Source organism: Heterodontus francisci, unplaced genomic scaffold (genome assembly GCF_036365525.1).
Source record: "Heterodontus francisci isolate sHetFra1 unplaced genomic scaffold, sHetFra1.hap1 HAP1_SCAFFOLD_631, whole genome shotgun sequence".
In the NCBI taxonomy this organism is placed as follows: Eukaryota; Metazoa; Chordata; class Chondrichthyes; order Heterodontiformes; family Heterodontidae; genus Heterodontus; species Heterodontus francisci.
Window position 1 is genome coordinate 300759 of NW_027141253.1, and position 16812 is coordinate 317570.

General features: G+C 50.7%; 1 protein-coding gene across 2 annotated transcripts in view; it reads right to left on the reverse strand.

The window, feature by feature from the left end:
* Window positions 1–1449: 1449 nt before the first annotated feature.
* Window positions 1450–16812, reverse strand: part of LOC137362542 (butyrophilin subfamily 3 member A1-like) — a 142087-nt gene continuing 126724 nt past the window's right edge. For both annotated transcript variants that reach the window (XM_068026930.1, XM_068026931.1), the window contains exon 8: window positions 1450–2182. In XM_068026930.1, the coding sequence (XP_067883031.1) occupies window positions 1635–2182 (548 nt within the window). In that variant the 3' untranslated portion in view covers window positions 1450–1634. The remainder of the gene's footprint in view (window positions 2183–16812) is intronic.

The window sequence follows — 16812 nt, forward strand, 5'->3', positions numbered from 1 at the left end:
GTTACAGAGCAGAAGGAGGCCATTCGGCCCATTGTGTCTGCACTGGCTCTCTGAAAGAGAAATTCCCTCAGTTCCATTCCCCCGCCTTCTCCCCATAACCCTGCACATTCTTCCTTTTCATATAACAGGATAATTCCCATTTCGAATGCTTCAATTGAACCTGCCTCCACCACGTTCTCAGGCAGCACATTCCAGACCTTATCCACTAACTTCCTTGTTCTTGTATTTTCTTCTTGGCTTCTATCAGAAAAACACTTTTTCTTCTTTACTATAATCTCTACTTCTTTTGTCATGAGCTTTTATTTTTCTCAATAACCTTTGATGTGGCACCTTGTCAAATGCCTTCTGGAGATCTAAGTACAATATTTCCAGCGGTTCCCCTTCATCCACAGCACCCTATTAGATTGTATAAATAGAATTTACTTGGTGCAACACCACTACTGGTCAGTGAAACATGAAACCACAATCTGTCTATGGATTTATTTTAACCTAGTCATTTCCAAGAGTCTTTATGTCATTTAGTAGTAACAGGACGAGGCCATTCAGCCCTTCAAGCTTGATTTGCTGTTCAATTCGATCACTCAACTCCATTTACTACCTTAGAAGTGATATCAGGGCCTTAGTCACTACTTCTCTGATGATAGGTCTCCAGGGTTTCTGTGTATCAATGTTTATGAAAGTAGGTGAACAAAAACAATTTTTAATATAAAAATCCTATTTTCCATGGAGCAACACCGCCACCTGCTGGCCGAGACCGGGACTCCACACATTTATTTTTCTGCATTACTGATTCTGGTCACCTGGTGGTGATGTTGCTCTGTTATTAATTCCAGATGTTTTGGTGATAATGAGCCTCCTCCATTCTGGTGACTGGTTGACTAACTTTCAATAACTGGTGCAGGGTGAATTACTGTTTGTGCCAGCGAATGGCACCGTTAGATTGTGTAGACATGTGAATGGGGGAGTGATGAGAAAGGGCTGGGATGGAGTTGTTACCGGCTGCACACATTTCCCTGAAGAATGTGACTAAAATATCAAACAGTCTGAGCATCCGATTACATTCCCAGTGTGTCTGTGTGTGATAAGGTGGGGAGTTGGATGGAATTGATGTTCTCGTTGAAAATACTAATTCAGTTTTTTATTCCTTTCAGGATCAACAATCCAACGTAAACAAAACTGCTTAAAATGAAACAGAAAAAGATGATTTTAATGTAAAATTCAAATATTACAATGATCACATTCCCAGACTCCATGGAAATGCAGTATTTTCCTCCTTCAATATTTGGATTTCTCCCTCAGGCTTTCATGTTGTGGGTGCAGAGTGAGAAATGGAAACACAGAAGAAATCACAGCTCCAGACTGGGAAACAGGTGAAGAGATGGAGGACGGGACTGGGTGGTTTGACTGACTGAAGCAGGGAGTGAATGAAGGAAGGAGAGACACAAGATATTTAATTTACTGTATATTTTATCTGCTGACATTTATATTTGTATTGGTTTTATTTACAGTCTGATTGTGATTTTACAATGTATAATTTGGAAATTAAATGATACATTTAGAGACAACCTGGGTTAACCCCCAACCTCTGACCCTCAACCCCTGACCTCTGCTCCTGGGGTCAGGTCATTGTGATGTCACTGATGATGCGACAGGCCCGAGGCCTCGGAGCAGATTCTTAGCCATTTGTTTAAATCCCAAGTCTGGAAGAAAGGATAAAGTTTCTCCGAGAATTTATTCCCAGTGAAAGTGTGGAGATGGGACTTGGTGTCCGCGTCGTAAAATGAAACTGTCCCGGACTCATAACTGAGATAAATTCCCACCTTCCCGGGAATCTGATCGTCAGGGAGATGGGATCGAGGAGAGGAGTTTATATTAAACTGATCCCAAACCCGCTCAATGGTCCAGAATCCATTCTCCAGGCTCCGGTCGACATAGTCCTTCCTGTTCACAGACTCTGCAGCTACTCCCAGATTCCAGTCCCGATTCCCCTCCACCTCCACCTCCCAGTAATGTCTCCCCGATGTGAATCCCTCTGATCCCAGCACACAGCGACAGGACCAGTCTGTAAACCTCTTCTCAGTGTCAGGGAGACTCCTCCAGGTCCCGGTGTTTCTCACACTCTTCAGATCCTCAGACACCTCGAGCTCTGGATTCGCTGTTTCCACATCCAGGGTCACAGAGACTGGGAGAAAAAGCAGAGAATTAGAGACTCGCTGGGGATCGGGGGGAGAGACTCGCTGGGGATCGGGGGGGGAGAGACTCGCTGGGGATCGGGGGGAGAGACTCGCTGGGGATCGGGGGAGACTCGCTGGGGATCGGGGGAGAGACTCGCTGGGGATCGGGGGAGAGACTCGCTGGGGATCGGGGGAGACTCACTGGGGATCGGGGGAGAGACTCGCTGGGGATCGGGGGGGAGACTCGCTGGGGATCAGGGGGAGAGACTCGCTGGGGATCGTGGGAGAGACTCGCTGGGGATCGTGGGGGGAGAGACTCGCTGGGGATCGGGGGGAGAGACTCGCTGGGGATCGGGGGAGAGACTCGCTGGGGATCGTGGGGGGAGAGACTCGCTGGGGATCGGGGGGAGAGACTCGCTGGGGATCGGGGGAGAGACTCGCTGGGGATCGGGGGAGAGACTCGCTGGGGATCGGGGGGAGAGACTCGCTGGGGATCGGGGGAGAGACTCGCTGGGGATCAGGGGAGAGACTCGCTGGGGATCGGGGAGAGAGACTCGCTGGGGTTCGGGGGAGAGACTCGCTGGGGATCGGGGGGAGAGAGACTCGCTGGGGTTCGGGGGAGAGACTCGCTGGGGATCAGGGGAGAGACTCGCTGGGGATCGGGGGGGAAACACTGGGGATCGGGGGGGAGAGACACGCTGGGGATCGGGGGGAGAGACTCACTGGGGATCGGGGGGGAGAGACTCACTGGGGATCAGGGGAGAGACTCGCTGGGGATCGGGGAGAGAGACTCGCTGGGGTTCGGGGGAGAGACTCGCTGGGGATCGGGGGAGAGACTCGCTGGGGATCGGGGGAGAGACTCGCTGGGGATCGGGGGAGAGACTCGCTGGGGATCGGGGGAGAGACTCGCTGGGGATCGGGGGGGAAACTCACTGGGGATCGGGGGAGAGACTCGCTGGGGATCGGGGGAGAGACTCGCTGGGGATCGGGGGGGAGAGACTCGCTGGGGATCGGGGGGGGAGAGACTCGCTGGGGATCGGGGGAGAGACTCGCTGGGGATCGGGGGGAGACTCACTGGGGATCTGGGGGAGAGACTCGCTGGGGATCAGGGGGAGAGACTCACTGGGGATCGGGGGGAGAGACTCACTGGGGATCGGGGGGAGAGACTCACTGGGGATCGGGGGGAGAGACTCACTGGGGATCGGGGGGAGAGACTCACTGGGGATCGGGGGGGAGAGACTCGCTGGGGATCGGGGGGGAGAGACTCGCTGGGGATCGGGGGGAGAGACTCGCTGGGGATCGGGGGAGAGACTCGCTGGGGATCGGGGGAGAGACTCGCTGGGGATCGGGGGAGAGACTCGCTGGGGATCGGGGGAGAGACTCGCTGGGGATCGGGGGAGAGACTCGCTGGGGATCGGGGGAGAGACTCGCTGGGGATCAGGGGAGAGACTCGCTGGGGATCAGGGGAGAGACTCGCTGGGGATCGGGGAGAGAGACTCGCTGGGGTTCGGGGGAGAGACTCGCTGGGGATCGGGGGAGAGACTCGCTGGGGATCGGGGGAGAGACTCGGTGGGGATCGGGGGAGAGACTCGCTGGGGATCGGGGGGGAAACTCACTGGGGATCGGGGGAGAGACTCGCTGGGGATCGGGGGGGAGAGACTCGCTGGGGATCGGGGGAGAGACTCGCTGGGGATCGGGGGGTAGAGACTCACTGGGGATCGGGGAGAGACTCACTGGGGATCGGGGAGAGACTCACTGGGGATCGGGGAGAGACTCACTGGGGATCGGGGGAGAGACTCGCTGGGGATCGGGGAGAGACTCACTGGGGATCGGGGGGCAGAGACTCATTGGGGATCGGGGGAGAGACTCGCTGGGGATCGGGGAGAGACTCACTGGGGATCGGGGGAGAGACTCGCTGGGGATCGGGGGGAGAGACTCACTGGGGATCGGGGGGAGAGACTCACTGGGGATCGGGGGGAGAGACTCACTGGGGATCGGGGGGAGAGACTCACTGGGGATCGGGGGGAGAGACTCACTGGGGATCGGGGGGGAGAGACTCGCTGGGGATCGGGGGGGAGAGACTCGCTGGGGATCGGGGGGAGAGACTCGCTGGGGATCGGGGGAGAGACTCGCTGGGGATCGGGGGAGAGACTCGCTGGGGATCGGGGGAGAGACTCGCTGGGGATCGGGGGAGAGACTCGCTGGGGATCAGGGGAGAGACTCGCTGGGGATCAGGGGAGAGACTCGCTGGGGATCGGGGAGAGAGACTCGCTGGGGTTCGGGGAGAGAGACTCGCTGGGGTTCGGGGGAGAGACTCGCTGGGGATCGGGGGAGAGACTCGCTGGGGATCGGGGGAGAGACTCGCTGGGGATCGGGGGAGAGACTCGCTGGGGATCGGGGGAGAGACTCGCTGGGGATCGGGGGGGAAACTCACTGGGGATCGGGGGAGAGACTCGCTGGGGATCGGGGGGGAGAGACTCGCTGGGGATCGGGGGAGAGACTCGCTGGGGATCGGGGGGTAGAGACTCACTGGGGATCGGGGAGAGACTCACTGGGGATCGGGGAGAGACTCACTGGGGATCGGGGAGAGACTCACTGGGGATCGGGGGAGAGACTCGCTGGGGATCGGGGAGAGACTCACTGGGGATCGGGGGGCAGAGACTCATTGGGGATCGGGGGAGAGACTCGCTGGGGATCGGGGAGAGACTCACTGGGGATCGGGGGAGAGACTCGCTGGGGATCGGGGAGAGACTCACTGGGGATCGGGGAGAGACTCGCTGGGGATCGGGGAGAGACTCGCTGGGGTTCAGGGGGGTAGAGACACACGGGTTCGGGGGGGGAGAGACTCACTGGGGTTCGGGGAGGTAGAGACTCACTGGGGTTCAGGGGGGGTTAGAGACTCACTGGGGTTCAGGGGGGATAGAGACTCACTGGGGTTCGGGGGGATAGAGACTCGCTGGGGTTCGGGGGGGTAGAGAATCGCTGCGGTTCGGGGGGGTAGAGACTCGCTGGGGTTCGGGGGGGTAGAGACTCACTGGGGTTCGGGGGGGTAGAGACTCACTGGGGTTCGGGGGGGTAGAGACTCACTGGGGTTCGGGGGGGTAGAGACTCACTGGGGTTCGGGGGGGTAGAGACTCGCTGGGGTTCGGGGGGGTAGAGACTCGCTGGGGTTCGGGGGGGTAGAGACTCACTGGGGTTCGGGGGGGTAGATACTGGCTGGGGTTCGGGGGAGTAGATACTCACTGGGGTTCGGGGGGGGTAGAGACCCTGGGGTTCGGGGGGGGTAGAGACTCACTGCGGTTCGGGGCTAGAGACTCACTGGGGTTCGGGGGGGATAGAGACTCGCTGGGGTTCGGGGGGGTAGAGACTCACTGGTGTTCGGGGGGGTAGAGACTCACTGGGGTTCGGGGGGGGGGTAAAGACTCACTGGGGTTCGGGGGGGGGGTAAAGACTCACTGGGGTTCGAGGGGAGGTAGAGACTCTCTGGGGTTCTGGGGGGGGTAGAGACACACTGGGGTTCGAGGGGGGTAGAGACTCGCTGGGGTACGGGGGGGTAGAGACTCGCTGGGGTACGGGGGGGTAGAGACTCACTGGGGTTCGGGGTAGAGACTCACTGGGGTTTGGGGGGGTAGAGACTCACTGGGGTTCGGGGGGGTAGAGACTCACTGGGGTTCGGGGGGGTAGAGACTCACTGGGGTTCGGGGGGTAGAGACTCGCTGGGGTTAGTGGGGGGTAGAGACTTACTGGGGTTCGGGGGGGGGGAGTAGAGACTCACTGGGGTTCAGTGGGGGGTAGAGACTCACTGGGGTTCGGGGGGTAGAGACTCGCTGGGGTTCGGGGGGGTAGAGACTCACTGGGGTTCGGGGGTAGAGACTCGCTGGGGTTCAGGGGGGGTTAGAGACTCACTGGGGTTCGGGGTAGAGACTCGCTGGGGTTCGGGGGGGTAGAGACTCACTGGGGTTCGGGGGGTCGTTGTGACTCACTGGGGTTCGGTGGGGGTGTAGAGACTCACTGGGGTTCGGTGGGGGGTAAAGACTCACTGGTGTTCGGGGGGGAAGAGACTCACTGGGGTTCGGGGGGGAAGAGACTCACTGGGGTTTGGGGGGGGGTTAGAGACTCGCTGGGGTTCGGGTGGGGTAGAGACTCACTGGGGTTCGGGGGGGGTTGTGACTCACTGGGGTTCGGGGGGGGTTGTGACTCACTGGGGTTCGGTGGGGGTGCAGAGACTCACTGGGGTTCGGTGGGGGGGTAGAGACTCACTGGGGTTCGGGGGGTAGAGACTCGCTGGGGTTCGGGGGGGTAGAGACTCACTGGGGTTCGGGGTAGAGACTCGCTGGGGTTCAGGGGGGGTTAGAGACTCACTGGGGTTCGGGGTAGAGACTCGCTGGGGTTCGGGGGGGTAGAGACTCACTGGGGTTCGGGGGGTAGAGACTCACTGGGGTTCGGGGGGTCGTTGTGACTCACTGGGGTTCGGTGGGGGTGTAGAGACTCACTGGGGTTCGGTCGGGGGTAAAGACTCACTGGTGTTCGGGGGGGAATAGATTCACTGGGGTTCGGGGGAAGAGACTCACTGGGGTTCGGGGGGGAAGAGACTCACTGGGGTTCGGGGGGGGTTGTGACTCACTGGGGTTCGGTGGGGGTGCAGAGACTCACTGGGGTTCGGTGGGGGGGTGGAGACTCACTGGGGTTCGGGGGGGAAGAGACTCACTGGGGTTCGGTGGGGGGTAGAGACACACTGGTGTTCGGGGGGGGTTGTGACTCACTGGGGTTCGGGGGGGGAAGAGACTCACTGGGGTTCGGTGGGGGTGTAGAGACTTACTGGGGTTCGGTGGGGGGGTAGAGTCTCGGTGGGGTTTGGTGGGGGGGGGGGGTAGAGACCTGCTAGGTTTCGGGGGTGTCGTGACTCGCTGGGGTTCGGTGGTGGTGGGGGGAGGTAGAGACTCACTGGGGTTCGGTGGGGGGGTAGAGTCTCGCTGGGGTTTGGTGGGGGGGGGGGTAGAGACCTGCTAGGTTTCGGGGGTGTAGAGACTCGCTGGGGTTCGGTGGGGGTGTAGAGACTTACTGGGGTTCGGTGGGGGGGTAGAGTCTCGGTGGGGGGGGGGTAGAGACCTGCTAGGTTTCGGGGGTGTAGAGACTCGCTGGGGTTCGGTGGTGGGGGGGGGGTAGAGACTCGCTGGGGTTCGGGGGGGCGGAAGGGAAAGGGAAATGATTTTTAACAAACTTGTTGGAGTTTTTTGAGGACTTAACTCACAGAATAGATCAGGGGGAACCGGTGGATGTGATATATTTAGATTTTCAGAAAGCTTTTGAAAAGGTCCCACACAAGAGGTGAGTAAATACAATTAGATCAGATGGGATTGGGGGAAATATACTGGCATGGACTGAGAACTGGTTAATGGACAGAAAACAGAGAGTCGGTATAAATGGTCATTTTCAGGTTGGCAGGCTGTAACTAGTGGGGACCACTAGGATCAATGCTGCGGCTCCAGCTCTTCCCAATCTATATCAATGATTTGGTTGTGGGGATTAAATATAATATTTCCAAGTTTTCAGATGACACAAAACTAATTGTAAGTGTGAGAATTGTCAGGGTGAAGGCGGAAGAGTGGCATGAGGTAAATTGCTCTTTCAGAGAGCCAGCCCAGACATGATGGGCCGAATGGCCTCCTCCTGTTATGTGACAATTCTGTGAACACCTCCATTCAATCTGCAAATGTGACCCCATCCGTCATTTTGATTCTCTGCACCACTCCCACTCTGTCCTCTGACCTTGGACAGCTACACTGTTCCAGTGAAGTTCTCGGTGAGCTTGAGGAACTGTACCTCATCTTTCAATGAGACATTTTACAGCCTTACAGACTCAATACTGAGTTCAACAATTTCAGATTATAACCTCAGCCCCATTTTTTATTTTTTTGGATGACAGCTGTTGGTGATGATTCTTTCGTTCCCATTTTCATCTCCTCTCGACCCATCTTTTGTTTCTTTACTTGTCCCATTACCATCTCCTTCTGCCTTGCACTATCATCCCTTTTGTCATTTAATTTCTCTGCCCTCCACCCTCGCAGAGCCTGGAGGTAAGGAGCACGGAGCTGAAGGAGTGGGCGGATGGAGCAGCAGAGTGACCGGACAAGATAAAAAGCAAGGCCCTGGGAGTAGGCCTCAAATTGACAAGGCCTAGAGGTTGGGAAAGTGAATCTGAAAGAGTTTTGGGGCGAAGTAGCAGAGCAGCCCGAACCCCGAGAGACGTGTGTTTCAGAGAGTGAGGTAAAAAAGTGACATCAGCTCAAGGGTAGAAGCAGCTCGTTACCAAAGTCTTTCGTTTATTTCTGTAAGTTTAGTTCATCTAATAAACAGATGCATCGTAGGATACCTCAGTCCCGTGGAATGCACACCCTGTTCCATGTGGGAACTCCAGAATGCTTCTCGTGTCCCGGACAACCACATATGCAGGAAGTGTTGTCAGGTTTCGAAGCTTGTGTCACTCCGTTCCATCTATGAGGCTGAGAGCTACTTGGATAACACATTTCTGGAGGCAGTCACCCCACAGCTGAAGAGTAAATAGGCAGATAGGGAATGGGTGATCACCAGTCAAAGAGGACCAGGCAGGTAGTGTAGGAGTCCCCTCAGTATATCTTGCCCTCAAACCGGTATTCTGTTCTGAATATTGGTAAGGGTGATGGTTCCACTGGGGAGTGCAGGCAGAGCCAAGTCCACGGCACCATGGGTGGCTCAGCTGTGTGGGGGTGGTGGGGGTGAAGAGGAAGATTGGGAATGCAATAGTGATCGGGGATTCTATAGTTAGAGGATCAGACAGGTGTTTCTGCAGATGTTTGATTCCGGGGTGGGAGGTTGCGTCCCTGGTGCCAGGGTCCAGGATGTCACTGAACGGCTGAAGAACATTCTAAGGCGTGTGGGTAAACAGCCAGAGGTCGTGGTCCATAACAGTTACAGCAACATAGAAAGAAAGAGGGATGAGGTCCTGCAGGTAGACTTTAGGGAGCTTGGAAAGGGATGAATAAACAGAACCTGAAAAGGGAGTAATCTCCGTATTAGTCCAGCTGCCACACACCAGTGAGTATAGAAATAAGAGGATAGTAAATGAATGTGTGGCTGGAGAGATGGTGCAGGAGGGAGGGCTTCAGATTCCTGGGACATTGGGACCTGTACATGCCGGATGGGTTACACCACCACAGAGCAGGGAGCAATGTCCTCGTGGGGCAATTTGCTGGTGCTGTTGGAGAGGGTTTAAATAATTTGGCAGGAGGATGGGAACCAGGATGTAGCATGAGAAAGGAGAAACAAGGTGCACAAAGGATTGGGAGAGACAGGTAGCACTAAAGTAAGAAATTGTGAGCTAGTATGTGGGGTCAGACTAAGAGGAAATACAATAAGATCTAATTCAGGTTTACAGTGAATGTATGTAAATGTACAAAGCATGATAATAAAGTTAGTGAGCTGCAGGCACAGACAGACACATGGGAATACGATGTTAGAACATAGAACAGTACAGCACAGTACAGGCCCTTCGGCCCACGATGTTGTGCCAAACCTTTAACCTACTCTAAGATCAAACTAACTACCTACCCTTCATTCCACTATCATCCATGTACCTATCCAAGAGCCGCTTAAATGTCCCTAATGTATCTGCTTCTACTACCACCGCTGGCAGCGCATTCCACGCACCCACCATTCTCTGTGTAAAGAACCTACCTCTGACATCCCCCCGAAACCTTCCTCCAATCACCTTAAAATTAGGCTGCCTGGTGATAGCCCTTTCCACCCTGGGAAAAAGTCTCTGACTATCCACTCGATCTATGCCTCTCATCATCTTGTACCTCTCTATCAAGTCACCTCTCATCCTTCTTCACTCCAATGAGAAAAGCCCTAGCTCCCTCAATCTTTCTTCGTAGGACATGCCCTCCAGTCCAGGCAGCATCCTGGTAAATCTCCTCTGCACCCTCTCTAAAGCTTCCACATCCTTCCTATAATGAGGCGACCAGAACTGAACACAATATTCCAAGAGTGGTCTAACCAGGGCTTTATAGAGCTGCAGCATAACCTCGCGGCTCTTAAACTCAATCCCCCTGTTAATGAAAGCCAACACACCATACGCCTTCTTAACAACCCTATCAACTTGGGTGGCAACTTTGAGCGATCTATGGACATGGACCCCAAGATCCCTCTGTTCCTCCACACTGCCAAGAATCCTGTCTTTTAGCCTGTATTCTGCATTCAAATTCGACTTTCCAAAATGAATCACTTCACACTTTTCCAGGTTGAACTCCATCTGCCACTTCTCAGCCCAGCTCTGCATCCTGTCAATGTCCCGTTGCAACCTACAACAGCCTTCCACACTATCCACAACTCCAGCAACCTTCGTGTCATCGGCAAACTTGCTAACCCAGCCTTCCACTTCCTCATCCAAGTCATTTATAAAAATCACAAAGAGCAGAGGTTCCAGAACAGATCCTTGTGGAACACCACTGGTCACCGAGCTCAAGGCTGAATACTTTCCATCTACTACCACCCTCTGCCTTCTGTGGGCCAGCCAATTTTGTATCCAGAGTAATAGTGTAAAGGGCAGAGACAGCAGGGGGAAGGCGGGGGGAAGAGTTTCCGAAGTGTGTTCAGGAGAATTTTCCTGATCTGTACATTTTGGGTTTGACGAGGAAGGAAGCATTCCCAGATCTGGATCTGGGGAATGAGGTGAATTAAGTATCACTGGGCGAACATTTAAAGAACAGTGATCATTCTATCATAAGGTTTAGATTAGCTATGGGAAAAGACAAGGAGCAATCTAGAGTGAAAATACTGAATTGGAGGAGGACAAATTTCAGTGGGTTGAGGATGATTCTAATTTAATCGGGACAGATTCAAAGATTGGCAGGTAAAACTGTAATGGAATAATGGGCTGTTTTTAAAGAGGAGATGGTTCGGGTCCAGTTGAGGTATATTCCCACGAGGGGGAAAGGTAAATGAGTACTTTGCATCTGTCTTTACCAAGGAAGAGAATGCTGCCAAAGACATACTGAAAGAGGAGGTAGTTGACATACTAGATGGTAAAAATGACTAAAACTGAGGTACTAGAAAGGCTGACTGTACTTTGATAAATCATCAGGACTGGATGGGATGTATCCGAGAATACTGAGGGAAATGAAGGTGGAAATTGTGGAGGTACTGGTCACAATCTTCCAATCCTCCTTAAATACAGGGGGTGGTTCCAGAGGATGGAAGAATTACAAATGTTACACCCTTGTTTAAAAAAGAGTGTAAGGATAAAATCAGCATTTACAGAACAGTGAGTTTATCCTCGGTGGTGGGAAAACTTTTAGAAACGATAATCTGGGACAAAATCAACGTCACTTGGACAAGTGTGGATTAAAGAAAACCAGCATGGATTTGTTAAAGGTTAATCGTGTTTCAGTAACTTGATTTGAGTTTTTTTACTGGAGTAACAGAAAGGGTTAATGAAGGTAATGCAGTTGATGTGTATATGGGCTTCCAAAAGATATTTGATAAAGTGCCACATAAAAGATTAATAGGCAAGATAAGGGCTCCTGATGTTGGGGGTAATATATTAGTGTGGATAGAGGATTGGTTAACAGACAGGAAGCAGAGAGTGGATTTAAATGGGACATTTTCAAATTGCAGGCAGTGAATAGTGGGGGTGCCGCAAGGATCAGTGCTGGGACCTCAGCTATTTACACTCTATATTAATGACTTGGATGAAGAGACAGAGAGTAATGTATCTAATTTTGCTGATGATACAAAGCTTGGTGGAAAGGTAAGCTGCGGGGAGGATGTAGAGAGGCTGAAAAGAGATATAGACAGGTTAAGTGAGTGGGCCACAAGATGGCAAATGGAGTAAAATGTAGGAAAGTGTGAAGTTGTTCACTTTGGTCGTAAAAATAGAAAAGCAGAATATTTTGTAAAAGTTGTGAAAATGGTAAGTGTTGATGTTCAGAGAGACTTGCGGGTACTCGTACAAGGAACACATAAAGTTAACATGTCGGTGCAGCAGGTTATTAGGAAGGCAAATAGCATGTTGGCCTTTATTGCAATGGGATTGGAGTACAGGAATAAAGAAGTCTTAGTAAAATTGTACAGGGCTTTGGTGAGACTGAACCTGGAATACTGTGTGTAGTTTTAGTCTCCACATTTAAGAAAGGATATACTTGCACTGGAGGCAGTGCAGCAAACATTTACTAAATTGGTCCCTGGGATGAGGGGGTTGTCCTATGATGAGACGCTGAGTAAATTGGGTCTATATTCTCTGGAGTTTAGAAGAATGAGAGGCGATCTAATTGAGACATAACAAGATTCTGAAAGGGCTTGATAGGGTAGAAGCTGAGAGATTATTCCCACTGGTCAGAGTATCTAAAATACAGGGACACAGTCTCAGGATAAGGGGTCAATCATTCAGGACTGAAACGAGGAGAAATTCCTGCACTGAAAGGGTTGTGAATCTTTGTAATTCTGTATTCCAGAGGGTTGTGGATCTCCATCATTGAATACATTTAAGTTTGGGATAGATAGATTTTTGGTCTCACAGGGAATCAAGGGATATGGGGATGGGGTAGGAATGTGGAATTGAAGCCCAAGATCAGCCATGATCGTATTGAATGGAGTAGCAGGCTCGATGGGCCGAATGGTCTATTTCTGTTCCTATTTCTTGTGCTCGTGTGTGAAGGTTTGAGCGAGGGTACAGAAATGATTTCTGAGAAAGGTTCTGGGGATGAGGGACTTCAGTTATGTGGATAGACTGGAGAAGCTGGGGGTCTTCTCCTTGGAGAAGAGAAGGTTGAGAGGAGATTGGATAAAGGTGTTCAAAATCATGAAGGGTCGCCTGCCCAACCTGAATCAGCCTGACTAAAATCATAGAATCATAGCATGATTACAGCACAGAAGGAGGCCATTCGGCCTGTCATGTCCATGCCGGCCCTTTGCAAGAGCAACTCACCTAGTCCCACTGTCCTGCCTTTTCCCCATAGCCCTGCGATTTTTTTTTTGTCTTCAGATAATTATCCAATACCCTTTTAAAAGTCATGCTTGAATCTGCCTCCACCACACTCTCCGGCAGTGCCCTCTGGTTCTGGACTCACCCACAAGAGGAAACATCCTTTCCATATCCACCTTGTCAAGACCGTTCAGGATCTTATAAACTTCAATCAAGTCTCCTCTCACTTTTCTAAACTCCAGTGAAAACAAGCCCAGTCTGTCCAGCCTTTCCTCCTAAGACAACCTGCCCATTCCAGGTATCAATCTAGTAAACCTCCTCTGAACCGCCTCCAATGCATTTACATCCTTCCTTAAATAAGGAGACCAAAACTGCACACATTCGAGATGTGGTCACACCAATGCCCTGTATAACTGAAGCATAACATCCTTACTTTTATTTTCAATTCCTTTCCTAATAAAGGATAGCATTTCATTAGCCTTCTTTATTACTTGCTGTACCTTCATACTAATGTTTTGTGACTCATGCCTTAGAACACCTAGATCCCTCTGCACCTTGGAATTCTGCAGTCATTCTCCATTTAAGTAATACTCTGCTTTTTTAATCTTCCTGCCAAAGATAACAACTTCACATTTTCCCACATTATAATGCATCTGTCAGATTTTTGCCCACTCACTCAACCTATCTATATCGGTCTGCAACCTCATGTCCTCTTCACAACAGACTTTCCAACCTATCTTTGGGTCATCTGCAAATTTAGCTACCATGCCATCGCTCCCCTCATCTGAGTCATTGATGTCAATTCTAAAAAGTTGAGGCCATTTAACAATTTATATCAATGACTTAGATGAGGGGGAATAAATACTTTTAAGAGAAGTCATCTGCTGCATTGTGTATTTTAAAAGTGAACAACACTGAGCTGTGATAGCTGTTACTGAGTGTTCCAACTTACTCAGTTACAAGGGAGAGACAATGTCCTGTCCAGATCAGGAACTCAGAACTTCACAGACAAGTAATATTCCCTTTTGCCGACAGTGTTACTTCTGTTTTCGGTGGGTATTGGAGATTGGATTCCCCATCTTCAGAAATATTTGAGAGAGGTGATGTGACTGGAATACCTTTGGATTCCTGTAATGCATTCCCACAGAAATCATAGCAGGTTTAAGGCACAGAAAGAGGCCACTTGGCCCATCGTGTCTGTGCTGGCCGAAAAATGGTCCACCTATCCTCACCCCACCTTCCAGCATTGGGTCCGTAGCCCTGCAGCTTACAGCACTTGAGCTGCATATCCAGACTCCTTTTGAATCAGTTGAGTGTCTCTGCCTCAACTATCCTTTCAGGCAGTGAGTTCCAGACTATCACCACCCTCTGGGTGAAAAGGTTTTTCCTCATCTCCCCTCTAACATTTCTACCAATCACTTTAAATCTATGCCCCCTCATCACTGACCTCTCTGCTAAGGTGAATAGACCCTTCACCTCCACTCTATCCAGGCCCCTCAAAATTTTGTACATTTCAATCAGATTTCCCCTCAGCCTTCTCTGTTCCAAGGAGAACAACCCCAGCCTATCCAATCTTTCCTCATAGCTGCATTTTTCCAGTCCTGGCAACATCCTCATAAATCTCCTCTGTACCCTCATTTCTGTAATGAGGTGTTCAGAACTGCACACAGTACTCAAGTTGTGGCCTAACCAATGAGTTATACAGTTCCAGCAGAACCTCCCGGCTCTTGTGTTATGTACCTCGGTTAATAAAGGAAAGGATTTCTTATGCCTTCTTAACCATCTTATCGACCTGTCCTGCTACCTTCAGGGATCTGTGGACATTCACCCCAAAGTCCCTCACTTCCTCTATGCTTCTCAGTGTTTTCTCATTAATCATGTATTCCTTTGCCTTGTTTGACCTCCCCAAATGCATCAACTCACACTTCTCCAAATTGAATTCCATTTGCCACTTTTCTGCCCGTCTGACCAGACCATCAATATCTTTCTGTAGCCTACAGCTATCCTCCTCGCTACCTACCACACGGCCAATCTTTGTGTCATCCGCAAACTTCTTCATCATGCCCCCTACATTTATGTCCAAATCGTTAATATATACCACAAAAAGCAGGGGACCCAGTACTGAGCCCTGCGGAACGCCACTGGAAACAGCCCTCCAGTCACTAAAACAGCCGTCAACAATTACCCTTTGTTTCCTGCCACTGAGTCACTTTTGTATCCACCTTGCTGCATTTCTCTGGATCCCATGATATTTTATTTTTTAACCAGTCTGCCATGTGGGACCTTGTCAAATGCCTTGCTAAAACCCATGTAGACCACATCAACTGCACGACCCTCATCTATCTTCCTTGTTACTTCTTCAACAAATTCGATCAAGTTGGTCAAACAAGATCATCCCTTAACAAATCCGTGCTGACTATCCTTGATTAACCTGTGCCTTTCTAAGTGACAGCTTATACTGTCTCTCAGAATAGATTCCAATAATTGTCCCACTACTGAGGTTAGACTGACTGGCCTGTAATTATTCGGTCTATCCTTCGCTCCCTTTTTAAACAGAGGTACAATGTTAGCAATTCTCCAATCCTCCAGCATCACACCTGTATCCGGTGAGGATTGGAAAATGATGGTCAGACCTTCTGCTATTTCCTCTCTTGCTTCTTTTAACAGCCTAGGATACATTTCATCTGGCCCTGGAGATTTATCAACTTTCAAGGATGCTAATCCCATTAATACTTCCACTCTCCCTATGTTTATCACATCCAATATTTCACACTTTTCCTCCTTAATTACAATATCTGCATCGTCCCCCTCTTTTGTGAAGACAGATGTAAAGTATTCATTAAGAACCATACCAATATCTTCCTCTCCTACACATTGGTTACCTTTTTGGTCTTTTATGGGCCCTACTCTCTCCTTAGTTATCCTCTTACTCTTAATGTATTGATAAAACATCTTTGGGTTCACCTTGATTTTGCTTGCCAATATTCTTTTATGCTCTCTCTTTGCTTTCCTAATTTCCTTTTTGATTTCACCCCTCCACTTTCTATACTCTTCTCGGCTTTCTGTAGTATTGAGTTCTCGGTGTCGGACATAAGCTTTCCTTTTCTGCCTTATCTTCCCCTGTAGCTCCTTGACATCCATGGGGCTCTAGATTTGGCCGCATCACCCTTTTTCTTTGTGGGAACATGTTTACCCTGAACTGCTTGAATCTCCCCTTTGAATGTCTCCCACTGTTCTGACATTGATTTTGCTTCAAGTAGATGTCTCTAGTCCACTTTTGCTAAATCACTCCTCAGTTTAGTAAAATTGGCCGTGCCCCAATTGAGAACTCTGATTCCTGTTCTATCTCTGTCCTTCTCCATAACTATGTTAAAACTGACTGAATTATGATCACTACCACCAAAATACTCTCCCACTGCCACTCCTTCCACCTGCCCATCTTCATTTCCGAAGACTACACCTAAAACTTTTTTTTATTTCCAAAATATGCTTTATGCATAAAAAACTGTCAAAAAAAATACATTACAAAACAGTTCAAAACAGCACCAAGTCCACAATACAAAGAGTGCAAAAGAGATCAGTTTCCTTCAATACAAGAGTGAGTTGCCTCACAACCCTTCCATTTCATTTTACCTGCCATGTACATTTTGCAGCAAACAAATATTTTCTGGATACAGC